Source organism: Zootoca vivipara, chromosome 6 (assembly GCF_963506605.1).
Source record: "Zootoca vivipara chromosome 6, rZooViv1.1, whole genome shotgun sequence".
NCBI classification, from domain to species: Eukaryota; Metazoa; Chordata; class Lepidosauria; order Squamata; family Lacertidae; genus Zootoca; species Zootoca vivipara.
In genome coordinates this window covers 30,934,445-30,948,004 of record NC_083281.1, presented here as the reverse complement: position 1 = coordinate 30,948,004, position 13,560 = coordinate 30,934,445, and the positions used below count along the sequence as shown (strand labels likewise).

The window sequence follows — 13,560 nt, the reverse complement described above, 5'->3', positions numbered from 1 at the left end:
CCCCACCGCGATGTCTCATTCGCGGACGCTATCCGTCCTTCTCGCGGCTGCTCTCGCGCTGCTTCAGCACGGAGCCCCGCCCTGATTGGTGCAGCCGGCGCAGACGTTAGACCTCGCGTTTATGCCGCTCGCCGATTGGTGGAAGGTCGGCGCTGGAGGGAGAGGCGGAGTGGGACGGGTAAAGGAGACGGCGGTTGATGTGGGGATTTTCGTTCTCTCCCGAAAGTGGTAAGTCGGTGGGAGAGGGAGGAAGGGCTGTGGTGATGGAGGGGGGGGGTATCTGGCCTTCAGCCCCACGTATGCCTACTCGGAAGTAGGCCCCACTGTATTCAATGGGCATTGCCCGCAGGTAACTGTGGAGGAGGAGGCCTTCCAAAATAAAACAATTCCGATCATTTTTTTTTCTTGGTGGAGTCGAGATTCCTGCTCGGATCCGGCGAGTTATTTACATGGCCTCTGGGATCCCAAAATCATTGGGGAGAAAGTGATAGTTCACAGTGTCCACCCATATAAGACCATTCAGCAATAATCAGTTGGGGCAATCTCTCCTAATAAAGATTTATTATAATGACACCACGCAGGTTTCCCTCCCATTACAGAACAGCAACAAAAATTATTATTATTTAACTGACAAGTACTTGTAAACATTCAGCGTTTGAATTCTAGGGGTGGTGAAGATGCATTTCAAACCGCACAAAGAATGTAACTAAGGACTGCAGTGTGTAATACTAATACTAATAATTGTATTATTTATACCCCTCCCATCTGGCTGGGTTTACCCAGTCACTCTGGCTTACAGCATGTCTAAAAACATAATAAAAACCTCCTTATAGAGGGCTGCTTCAGATGTCTTCTAAAAGTTGCATAATTCTTTTATCTCCTTGACAGCTGCAGAGAGGGCGTTCCACAGAGAGGGCGCCACTACTGAGAAGTATCCCTCTGCCTGGTTCCCTGTAACTTTGCTTCTCACAGTGAGGGAACCAGCAGAAGACCCTTGGAGGAGGACCTCAGGGCTGAGTGATGGGGGTGGAGATGCTCCTCCTGGGCTGAGGCCGTTTAGGCTTAGAGGTCAGCACCAACACTTTGAATTGTGCTTGGAAGTGTACCGTGTAAAATGAACAGGGTCTCTACATGGTTAAATTTGGGATTTTGTGAACTATTGAGCATTTTAGGTACAGTGGTACCTTGGTTTACGAACTTAATCCTTCCAGAAATCCATTCTTAAACCAAAGCGTTCTTAAACCAAGGCATGCTTTCCCATAGCAGCGTAGGACTTAATTTACAAATGGAACACACTTAACAGGAGGCGGAACATGTTCTGCTTGCAAGGCAAAGTTCACAAACCAAAACACCTTCTTCCGGGTTTGTAGCGTTCTTAATCCAAGTTGTTCATAAACTAAGCTGTTCTTAAACCAAGGTACCACTGTACTATGGTGCTGCTAATAATGACTGAAGGAGAAGCACTTTAAAACATCTGGGTACTGCCTAAATAATTTGGAAATTAGTATATGAATGAGTGTCTTTGATTGCATTTCAGCAAAAGAGATTTCTACTTCCAAGGGATAACGAAAAATCTGGCCAGGAGATTTGCGGGAACTTCTCATAATTTAAGGCAATGGAAGTAATTCCAGAACTCTATGATATTTTCCAAGGAGAGGTATGTGCTAAAACCGTTACTTTTCAGAATGTAATGAGCTTTGAAATATTTGTATCTGCATTAGATGGAACTATTTAAATTGTCTTTTGGACACAGCCCATATTTAAAATATATTCAGAACAAATGCTTGAAAAAAGTAAGGCTATCAAATGACCCAAGTTTAGCATTTTTTTGTGTATATTAAAGGATTAGATGTGCAAGATGGTCAGAAAGTTATCATTCATCTATCAACCGTAGCCCTAATGACTATCAGAAACAGGGTAAAAGCAGAAGACCCTCAAATAGCAAGACTGGCTAATTAAACATTGCCCAAATAGTTAAATTAACCAATATCATTAAAGTAAGGCAGATGGGACAACAGGATAGTAATGTTATGGAAAAGTTAAGCCTTTATATAGCTTACTAGAATGAAAAAGCAAATGAAATAATGAAGCATCATGTGCTTTTGAGCGAAATATAATACCATAATGAAAAGCTATATGTTCCAGGCAGAAAAAATAAATGCTATTTAATATAGGCAAATATTATTGAAATTGATTGTTAAATATTGAGATATTATATAACCATACACATGATGAAATTGACTTTAGGGAAGGGAGAATATTAATACTAATAATGAAAATAAGGATTGTAAAAATGATAGTAGTTAAATGCATGCAAGTACAGTATAAGAGGAGAAGGTACTCTCATCATGAACTTATTCAAATAAGTGACCTTATATATCAGATTTTGCAACTTTCCTTTTCCCTTTTCTACATGAATTTATATGTTTTGCATATGTGCTTATATCAGTTTTGGAAAGCTTTACGCTTTATAATTTGGCAACTGGCAAAAAAGTGAAAGTAGTAAAAAAGCTGCAAGCCTGAACAAGGAACTTATGTCTGAGTAAATAGGAATGAATAGTCTTAATATTCCTATTAACAGCACAGTCATATTATCTTTTTACTCCTGAAAAAATCCATAGACTTGGATAGGATATATCTGAAATAGGGAATTGCTGCTTTTGCAGCCTTGTAAATGAGCCCATAGGTTTGTACCCTGTAAAATGTTTTGGTACCCTGCTGGGGTCTGACAGAAGAGGAATGGAGAGCTCAGTGCTTCCTGCAGCAGCTTGCTGAATTTCTATGATGGTCATGGAGGTGGGGATTTCCATTCTCCAAAAGCCTGCTTAGTTACTGTTCTGATCTCAGAGGTGAAACAGAGTGCTCTTTTCCTCCTCTGGTAGTCTGCACACATGCACACAGAATTCCATGTACAGTCGTACCTCGGGTTGCGAACACCTTGGGTTACGAACACCTTGGGTTATGAACTGCGCAAACTCGGAAGTATTTTCGCTGTGCGTGCGCAAAAGCGCCACACGCATTTGCGCATGCGCAAAGCGCGAAAATAGCAAAAATAGCGCTTTGCGCATGCACAAAATGGCGTTTTCGGGTTACGAACTTTTCGGCTTACGAACTGCGACCCGGAACGGATCGCGTTCGTAACCCGAGGTACCACTGTAGTTGCCTGCATGCAATCTCATTGTCGCTCATTACTGCCAGCCTGGTACTTAAATACAAGGGTTGGATTTTGGCAGACTTCATTGAGACCAGGTATTCAGGTTTCAAATGTCTCAGTGGCTATTTTTGGTTTAATACCTTATCATTTATAACCCATAGTACAAACCTGGGTATCTCTGCTTGGAAGTAAGCAGTTAGACTTGTATTAAGATAAGAATGCATCGGACTGCAGTCTAAATAGTAGACTGCTTTTGAAATGTACAACATGGATTGAGATGGGGAGGGGCCATACCTGCACATAGACATCCCAAGTTCAGTTCCTGCCATGTCTAGGTAAAGAGGTCAGATAGCCATTGATGAGGAAAAACCTTTTCCTGAAACTCTGGTCGGCCAGTGCTACAGTAGACAATACTGGATTAGATGAAAAGTTACTATAGGGAAGTAGAATGACCAATGATTATATTATTTTCTTTGCAGGTTGCTTCTGTGACAGAATATGGAGCATTCATTAAAATTCCAGGAACAAGGAAACAAGGTTTGGATCTCTATCAGTTGTATTAAATGGTGTTTTGGTTTTTAATAGTAAAAGTTTAGAAATCAAAATGCAGTGATAGATACTTTATTGTCATTGTACTTTGAATAGTACAATGAAATTGAATGCCCTCCCCTAAAAACAAAACAAAAACACAATTACGGTCATACACATACATACACCCCCCCCATTCTGTTACACTGTCTTTGTTTAAAGTTGTGGCTTCCAAAGTTTTTACAGTGTTGGAGGAGAAAGTCGCTTGTGTTTCCTTTTCCTTTTGTGTTGCATATTAGCTCTGCTTCCCTTCTGAGGCAGGTTGCTTTGTATATCTTGAAGGGCTCGGTTAACCCATTAGGATTCTTAAGACATTTCTGTTCATTTCATCTGTCAAAGAACAGTACTTTAAAAACTTTTTTCTCCGTCATACTTCTTAGGCCTTGTACACAAAAGTCACATGTCAAACTGCAGGGTGGACCAGCCCTCAGAGTTGGTGGATGTAGGAGAAAAAGTGTGGGTGAAACTTATAGGAAAAGAGGTAAACATTACTGTTCTGTTTCTGAGGTGATTGTAAAATAGGATTTTGCACTTCTACAAATTACATGAGTGTTTTTGTTAAGAAAGAAGTACACACTCATAAACTTTTTATTTTGAAGAAAGAACCCCACAGTCCTCTGTCAATGGCTGGTGTTGCGTTTATGTTAACTTTGAATTAATGATAAGAGGCCCGGTGGGAAAACAGGAGATGCAGTACTAGCTGTGATGACTCTTTGGTCAGGGTGTGTTCTCTTCTGTGTAGAAATGTTCCTCATCACAAACCCCCTGTTGATTTGTTCTTGAGGTCTGACCAAAAAAAATTCAAAAGAATATTTCCTTGTCTTTCAGAAGACAGATGAGAAGTTAAAATTGTCTCTTTCGATGAAGGTTGTTAATCAAGGAACTGGAAAGGACCTGGACCCCAACAATGTGGCCCTTGAGTAAGCAAAATATGGAGCACTTATGCGGGGGGTATGGTCTTCATTGCATTGCCCTTTATTCTTCCTTTTTTATTCTTTCATTTCCCCCTTTATCCTCAGGATGTGTGGCCCTCCAGATGTTGGACTATAACTCCCATCCACCTTAACAGCATGACCAGTGGTCAGGGATGGTGGAAGTTATATTGCAACAACATCAAGAAGCCATGGTTTCCCCATCCTTGCTGTATCCCGACGGGCAGTGGTGGCGCTAGGGCCAAATTTCTGGGTGCATATCTGTGACACTGCAGCCCAGGTGGCTCCAAATGGCCTGAGAGACCAAGTAGCAGCTAGCAGGACAGGATGTGGCGATTGCACTGTGACAGCAGCCAACATTCCAGCAAGTTGGAATCCTTTTTATTCATTTCCCCCAGGGCAAGAGTGACAGTGAGGAGAGCCATTCAGATTCTGCCTTGGGGTTGTTGGACCAATGAAGACACAGGGGCAGCCGCAGAACTTTCATTGGTTCGCTACCGCAAGATGTCTGATTAGCTTACCTTGCTTTCACTCTCGTCCTAGGAAAAATTATTTTAAATTAAAATGGTGTATAGTTCGCTGGAGCAGAACCTCTGTTGCCACCGCAGAACGGGCAAATTTAGCAGGGGATCAAATACTTTCCCCCTCACTGTATTCCCAAATGCTTCAAAATAGACCACATGAGAAGCAAAAGGCAGGGAGGAAGAATGTGCCTTGCACAGGGTGCTATTGTTGCATGAATCCTGCTTGTTCCAATTGGATGGGGAGACACATTGATTGGTGTTCCCCCAAAGCTGCAAGCCATGTTTACAAATGACTGACTTAATTTCTGACATAAAGCTCCTTAGAATTTTGCTATTGGCTTCAGCTGAACTGGAATTGCACCTCAAAACAAATGGTTTTGTCTGTGACTAAAATCTTTTATGTCTGCACACAGTCAAGATGCACGGAAGAAAGGCTCATTCAAAGACTACACCAGCCAGAAGATCACTCTAGAAGCAGTCTTAAACACAGTTTGCAAAAAGTGTGGCTGTCCAGGTATGTTGAGGTCAAATTCCTATTTATTTATTTGGTTGTTTGTTTATTTATTTTAAACATTTGTGTCATGTTGCCATAACCCTGTAGCTCTTGTTTGGTGGCCATGGTCCAGCTACTGCATCTCAACCTAATCTATCTCACAGGGCTGTTGGGAGGGTAGAAAGGGGTGGGGTGCACTTTTTTGCCAAAGGTTGGGATAATTGTTTAATAATAATAATGCAGCAAGGACAGCGAAGTTTTGAAATATTGTTCACATCATCTTCAAACTTAATTGTGAAGCTGTGAATGTTAGAAATATTTAGGGGGTGTTTTTACAGCACAAGTGAGAATTGGACCACTTCTTTCTAACTGAGTCTTGGGGTAGTCAAGTCTGATCACCCATCAAACTTGGCAGCAACATCCATATTTGTATAAATTATACTTGCAAATATACCTTATGTATGCTAAAGGGCTGGGGTGTTTTGTTTGGAGGAGAGTTGTTGCCATTGGTTCTTTGTATACTTTAGGTTTGTTGTGATTTATGTGGAAATTGTTCAGTTTGGTTTTGTATTTTTAATATTTATTGTTTGTGACTATTTTTGTTAATTGTTTTTATGGTGGTTTTTATGTTGTAAGCTGCCTTGAGGATGATTTGAACAGTGGAAAGGTGGCATACAAATAAAATTATGTATGTATGTATGTATGTATGTATGTATGTATGTATGTATGTATAAAAGTAATAAAATCCCCTGTCACAAATGCCAGCATGAGTGGATGTGGAAATCAGCAATTCCAAGGCATGCTGTAGGTAGAACTGTTACCTACTGCTCCAGTATAGACAACATAAGCTTGCTGTTTCAGGAGCTACTGGCCATAATGGCAAGGCGCCCTGTAGCTAGAAAAGATGAATACTGCTGTGTTACTTTAAGGTACTAGAAAACACGGTGGGGCGGAGAGGTGGTAACCAATAAAGTTTGTTTTAGTTTTTTTTAAAAAAAAAAAAACCTTAACTTTATGTTGAAGGTCATTTTGCAAAAGATTGCTTCCTGCAGCCAGGAGGGACCAAGTACACTCTGATTCCAGAGGAAGAAGAAGTCCCTCCAGAAGAAGAAAAGAAGGCACATAAATCTGAAGATTTTGTGAAGAAGAGAAAAAAGGTAAAAGATTGGCTGACAGGATTGAGTACAGGTAACAGTTCTGTTGCCACATTCATGGAGAACAAGCTCAGCAAGCTGCCAGTTGCAATGATGTCAGCAATCTTGTACATGACTACTCAAAAGTAAGTCCCTTTGAATCCCAGTGTCTATAGTGAGTGGGCCTTTGCACTTTAAAAAAGCTCTTTCCCCTCCAAATGGCTATCTAAACATACTTAAAGAGTAAAAGATATTTGGTGTTTTGTGCTTAGAATGTTTTATTTTCTTATTCAGGGGCAAAACTAGGCATTATGTGACCCAGGTCAAAGACCCAGTTTGGCTGGCACACACACACACACACACACACACACACACACACGGGGGAGGGGGGCTGGGAGCCTCAATGACACTCCTCTGAATGAATCAACCGGGCAAAAACCTGACTAGCTCCCCCATAGTTACAGCACTGTCGTACCTTCACTTTTTTCTTGATTTTATTCTTATAGTTTCTGTATTCTTATCCTGCCTTGGATATTTTATAAAAAGGTGGAATATAAATCTTGGTAATAAATAAGTGCTGCCCCTTTTTCATCTCAGCACTTTGTATTTTGACAACTGATACTGCTTTGCCATCTTAAGAAGGGTTAGGACAGGCATCCCCAAACTTCGGCCCTCCAGATGTTTTGGACTACAATCCCCATCTTCCCCGACCACTGGTCCTGTTAGCTAGGGATCATGGGAGTTGTAGGCCAAAACATCTGGAGGGCTGCAGTTTTGGGATACCTGGGTTAGGAGCTCTGTATCTGACTTCTATTTAGGTTTCTATTCAGTTTTTTCAAATATTGTTGCTGCAAAATGCAGCAGTGAGGAGAGGGCCAGTTTGCAGATAACATTAAGCCAAATAATAGTTTGGCGCGTATTAGCAATCGTGCAGGTTTAGCTACTCAGCATCAGTACTGGGTGAAAAGTGCAACGACTCCAATCTACCCTTAAGGAACCTGCCCGTTTGCTAGCTAGTGCTAAGCCATAGTTCTTCTTAGTATATTACATGTGAACCGGCTTTTAGGGAATCATTTCCTAATACTCTCCAACAGAAAAGCTTACACACACTAATGTATTCTCTCTAACAGGAAAAAAAGAGAAAAAAGAAACACAAGAGCAAAACTCCTTCCGAACTGGGGGATTCTGACAGTGGTGAGTCAGATGCTGATGATGTTCAGCCATCAAGGAAGAAATCAAAACGGACTGAAAAAGCTAGTGCATCCCAGAAGCGAAAAAAGAAGAAGCATCATAAGAAGAAGCACAAGGACTGAGAAGCGGATCCAAGGCCTTAGGCTGTGCTGACACAGTGTGCACCCTCTGGGCTCCTGTAATCTGCTGGAGAAAAGAATAGTTGAGCTAGTGCAACTTGCATTATAACAAAAGGCTATTCCTTCTTTGAAAAGCACCGTTGTTTTCCTACAAATTTTTCCCACAAGAACCGCCACTTTTCTCTACATGGAAGAAGCCAGCTGCTGTTGGGTGTTCCTTGCCACAGATGTTGCCCTCATTCATGTGAAACGCTTCTCCTTCTGTAGCTCCTTTTTCTTCTGGGCCTTGTGCCAGGCAGTTCCTTTGGAACAACCCTGAGCCATCTCCATGAAGCATGCATGGCACAGGCAATCAATGCAGCTTCCTTAGCCAGGGTGGCAGCTGTGTGTTGATTCAGCATCTCGCCAGTCATTCTCTGCACGCCAGCAGAAAGAGCAGTGGACACATCATCTTGGCTGGTCGATTTGTTCTGCACTGATCACACCACTGCATTTTTGCCCCATTCATACTGCAGTACTGGAGGAAGAAAAAATTCATTAATTGAATAGTCCTAGGGGTTGCAAAAGCACAAATCAAAATGTGAAGATGAGCTTTGTGGTTATATTGCTAGCCATTTAAACTCTGAAATAAAGCCTTTTTTCTCCTCCCGAGGTGTAATCCCTTTCTGTTACATTTTGGCCAATGGAACAGCTGGGTAATAGAAAGGAAGAAGTCTTTCTGTTGGATACAAAATAGTCTTTAGGGTGTGGATATTTTCCCAGGCTTGCTTCCTTTGTCTATTAAATGGCAATCTGAGGTCAGTTTGTTTGTTTGTTTATTACACTTGCATTCTGTGCTTCTGTCATAATGCAGCTGAAGGTAACATGGTCTCCCTTTGAGACAGTGACCTAGCAGAGCTTAGTTTCACTGGGGTTACTGTATTAAAAGTTTTTGTGGTGTTTATTTTAGACTACCACCCAGTTATCAGTTCTTTCAGAGAGAGTGCAAGATCACTTCTACATTCTGTGTAAGAGCTTCCATCAAAACCATGACAAGGGAAAATGCTTTTGCATGCTTGGGGTGTCAGTATGAACTAACTAGGAAGTCTGCCAAAATCCTCTGCTATGAGGCTGCTTCAGTTGGTTTGCTAACCGCACGATGTCAGACAAGTAGAATGAGAGCTCTTATTCCAGGGATGATTCACTGCTTGTGGACATCATACACCTGACTGGCTTTCCTAATGACAATAAATCAGGCATTGTACTGGCCTGGTTTGCACATTACGTTAATCCGTGGTTAAAGGGAAATGTAATTAAATGTGGACACGGAGTCTCTGGGTCGATGCTGCTGAAATCATAGGTGCTTTGCTCCTCTCCTGCTTGGAAGGAAGCCAGTTAGGCTTGACATGACCTGGTTTGAACCTGTGGTCTGTTTCCTCATAAGCACAAGCCTGGGTTTAGGCAACACAAACAAAATTCTGGAGTCTTTCCCTGCAGGAGAGGAGTAAAGCATCAACACTTTTAGCGTGTCCTAGCATGCTACTCATTCATATCAAACTACAGCTTGTTTTAATTATGGTTTAATGCAGCCCTCCAACTTTGGTGGTTTCCAGATGCTACAACTCCCAACAGCCCAAGCCAGGATAGCAGTGCATGGCTAGGTTTTGGGAGTTGTAGTCCAGAGCAATTGCAGGGTGGTAAATGGGAGAAGGCTGGTTTGATGTGGCATGCAAACCAGGTCCACTTGGTTTTAGTGAAGGAGAAACAGTCATTCTCACCCAGTGCTTTGTTGCTGGAGAATGCCAGTTGGTTCAGTGACACTGACAAAAAAACCCCCACATATATTAAGTAAAATATGAACATCGTCACCTGACCCCATCCCACCCCACCTCCCCCATCTACCTCTATCCCCCTCTTCCCAATGTCTCAACAAATGAAACCGATTTGTAAAAATGTTACAAGAGACATTGCATATATTTCTGCAAATCAAGAAAATCTTTAATAAAAAAGCATACCTTAAAAAAATTGTCTGCAATTAGTCTTTGACCTGTCTTGTAGGCTGCTTGCTTTTTAAAAAAAATAATTTTGCTCTTCACTCATGCTTCTTAAGGCAGTTAACATGGGAAAAATTGATGGAGAATCTGAACTATCCAGCTCACCAGCAATATAATGGTGGTGGTGGTGGTAGTAGTACAGTGGTGCTTCGCTAGACGAATGCCCTGTAAGATGAATTTTTCGCTTAACGAAGAGATTTTTTTAGCGTAGGTTGCCTCACAAGACGAATTCGTTTTGTGAAAAATTCGTCTAGCGAATCACGGTTTCCCATAGGAATGCATTGAAATTCAATTAATGCATTCCTATGGGCAAAAAATAATTCAATGCATTCCTGTGGGATTCGCTAGACTAATTTTTCGCAAAATGAATTGACTCACAGAACGAATTAAATTCGTCTAGCAAGGCACCACTGTAAAGCTAAAAAGTCTGAATGAATAAGGTAGTGTTCTGGCATTGAAAGATAACCAAATGGGTACCGATAAGACAGCCAGTCTGCCACTGACTTCTGGTGGGGGCACCCAGAGGACAACCTCCAAAAATGACAGTGCATAGGGAGGGTGACATGGGAACAGCTGTGGCTTCAGGTTTCCATGGGTCCCAAGCTGTGTAGGGCTTTAAAGGTAAGCAGCAGCACTTTGAAATTACCTTTAAAAATGTACTGGCAGAGACACTCCTGGCCAGATGCATTCTCAAATATCAACTCCAGTTAATCGTTAATTAATTATGGCATTATACAATGCCTCTTATTCTCTTTCTCTGCCCCACCCTCTGAGCATGAGGTTGTCCTTAAGGGCTGTCAAGAGTTTCTTAAGGAGTTTTGTGTAGAGAGGGAGATTTTTAAGCCTTGCCTTTCAAAGGAGCACATGAGTTAACACATTCCTGACCACTTCTCTATCACTGACAGAATAGAAATTCACAGTAAATCATTTTTTAAAATGAATAAAATCCTGGGAAAAAGCTATGATTTTCAAGAAGCTGAATTCAAACCTAGGCACACTTCCTGGCCAGTCCTGATATACATGTTCCATGCCAGCTGCAAACATGTCTGAGATGGGTGCTTTTAGAAAATATCAGCTAAAACCATCTACTAGCCATGTGTTTTTAAAAAGGGAGAAAAGCACAATACTTGATTCTCAATGTTATGTTCATTGATATGCAAATAGATTTTACTTTTTGGTCAGCATCTCCAGTGTCCAAAACAGCTGGGTTCTGATTCTTTACTGGCATCCTTCAGTAGTAACACCTGCAAGGCATAGATCTTATGGACTGCAGCATAATCTCCAGTGCAAAACCACAGCTGGTGTTTTAAAGCAGTATGTATACTCCACATGGATGAGGTTGAGCTGACATTCTAGGTGTAGTTACGATTCTGTAGTCTGCAATGTTTAGATTTTGATTTGTGGATGTTTGGTTGCTACTTTCTAAAAATTGGGACTCTAGTCCTTGATAATTAGAAATCTGGGTTTCTTGTCTTTCTGAGCCTTTGCTCACGTTGCTGTGCTGTTGTGCTCCCAGCCAATATACGGTAAATGGGAAAAGCCATTTAAGGATTATTAATACATGTTCAGATGTCCCTGCACCGAGGCATTGGTTTGTAGCCTTCAGTACTACAACAGTACATTCTGACATAGTGAGCTGGTCTTCTTTCAATAAATGTCTATATGAGCTCATCATATTGTACTTTGTGAATTTTTACGTTGAACTAAGACACCATTGAGACGCAGGTGGCGCTGTGGTCTAAACCACAGAGCCTAGGGCTTGCTGATCAGAAGGTCAGCGGTTCGAATCCGGGGTGAGCTCCCATTGCTCGGTCCCTGCTCCTGCCAACCTAGCAGTTCGAAAGCACATCAAAGTGCAAGTAGATAAACAGGTACCGCTCCCGCGGGAAGGTAAACAGCATTTCCATGCGCTGCTCTGGTTCGCCAGAAGCGGCTTAGTCATGCTGGCCACATGACCCGGAAGCTGTACGCCGGCTCCCTCGGCCAGTAAAGCAAGATGAGCGCCACAACCCCAGGGTCGTCCGCGACTGGACCAAACTGTCAGGGGTCCCTTTACCTTTAGACACTATTGGAAGTCATTTTGTGACCGGCACCCACAGACCTCTCAAATATGGGCCTATTGTCCTCCAAATGGTTGGTAATTCCGATTCTAAATGATCCTGGAACCAAACATTGTAAGCAATGTAAACTGCCTCTTGCAAGTAGCACCCCCATGTCTTTGTTGCCTGCATTTCTCAAAGCATAACGTGTAAAATAATGTCAGAAATACATTTGATTAGCCATGGGGGGGGGGCAGTGGAAACCACACAACAGATTTTTAAATGAAAACCACACACATTAGGAAACTTTAATATCAGGTATCCACGACTCCAGACAAACCTGTTTAGATCGGGCTACCTCAACTGAAGAGAAAAACCAGGAAAATTCCCTCCGCCCTCCTATTTTAAAGTCACCGAAACTTATCTTTGCTTTGAAGCTTGGATAATGACTTGGTTCAGCCAAGAGCTTCCATATCAAATTGCTTGAAGGAGTGTGTGACAGAGGCCTCGGATCTGCCTTGTGACCCAGCAACCAGTGGGTGCTGGCATACAGATCAGCTAATCAGAGGGGGAAATTAACCATCAAAAAGGGATGGGGAGTGTCCAACAGCAAACAGGCAGGGATTGTATGTGGGTTAGAAAGGGACCTGGGTATGGAGTCAGGGACTTTGTATAGGCAGAAGGGGTCTCTGGCTATCTAAGTGGAGTCTCACAGGGTTTATCTGCCAGAGCAGTGTTTCTCATCCTTGGGTCCCCAGCTGTTGTTGGACCTACGTCTCCCAGCACTCTTCTGGTTTTGCTAGCTAGGGATGATGGGAATTGTAGTCCAGCAACAGCTGGGAACCAAAGGTTGAGAAACACTGTGCTAGAGGGAGCTGATAAGTGGGCAGACAAGGTTCAGTCTACCTGAGGGGAAAGGCTGGGATCAGATGAAGGATCTGGAAGGTTTTATATATAGTGTAGAATAGCCATCCTAGAAAGAAAGAAAATTCTCTGTCCAGTGACAGGTTGAAAGTGTTGCATTCAGATATTTAATACATTATCTCTGTTAAGAGTGCCTGTTTGAAACAAAGTATTGCACCTTGCAGTGGTAAAGCACCAAGTGTAAACAAAGTTTCTGTTTTGTTTTAGAAGAGCCTCATTCTTAATTTTGGTGTTTTGGGTGAGGGATTAATTGGTCCATATTCCCTTACACTCAATTTTAACTGGGCCAGCAAAAATGTCACCACAAACAGTCAATCCAAAAGCTGGGTCTTAAGATGCCACAATGAGAGACACCTTAAGCTCCCGTGGCTCCATAATACGATACCCATCTGACAAATTAGCGTCGCTTTGTAAAACAATAGACTGTCAA

At 42.1% G+C, this 13,560-nt stretch overlaps 1 protein-coding gene across 4 annotated transcripts; it reads left to right on the top strand.

The window, feature by feature from the left end:
- The first annotated feature begins 88 nt into the window (after window positions 1–88).
- Window positions 89–12,007, top strand: ZCCHC17 (zinc finger CCHC-type containing 17). Of its 4 annotated transcripts, none has more exons than XM_060275723.1 (9): window positions 89–228; window positions 889–1,068; window positions 1,538–1,657; window positions 3,634–3,691; window positions 4,123–4,223; window positions 4,571–4,662; window positions 5,612–5,712; window positions 6,715–6,970; window positions 7,955–12,001. In XM_060275723.1, the coding sequence occupies exons 3-9, from the start codon at window positions 1,616–1,618 to the stop codon at window positions 8,166–8,168; spliced, it is 864 nt and encodes a 287-aa protein (XP_060131706.1). In that variant the 5' UTR covers window positions 89–228; window positions 889–1,068; window positions 1,538–1,615; the 3' UTR covers window positions 8,169–12,001. The 4 variants fall into 4 exon arrangements, with proteins under 4 accessions (XP_060131706.1, XP_060131707.1, XP_034974146.1 ...); XM_060275724.1 differs by having other exon boundaries at window positions 6,715–6,848; window positions 7,955–12,000; XM_035118255.2 differs by lacking the exon at window positions 889–1,068 and having other exon boundaries at window positions 99–228; window positions 7,955–12,002.
- Window positions 12,008–13,560: the final 1,553 nt, after the last annotated feature.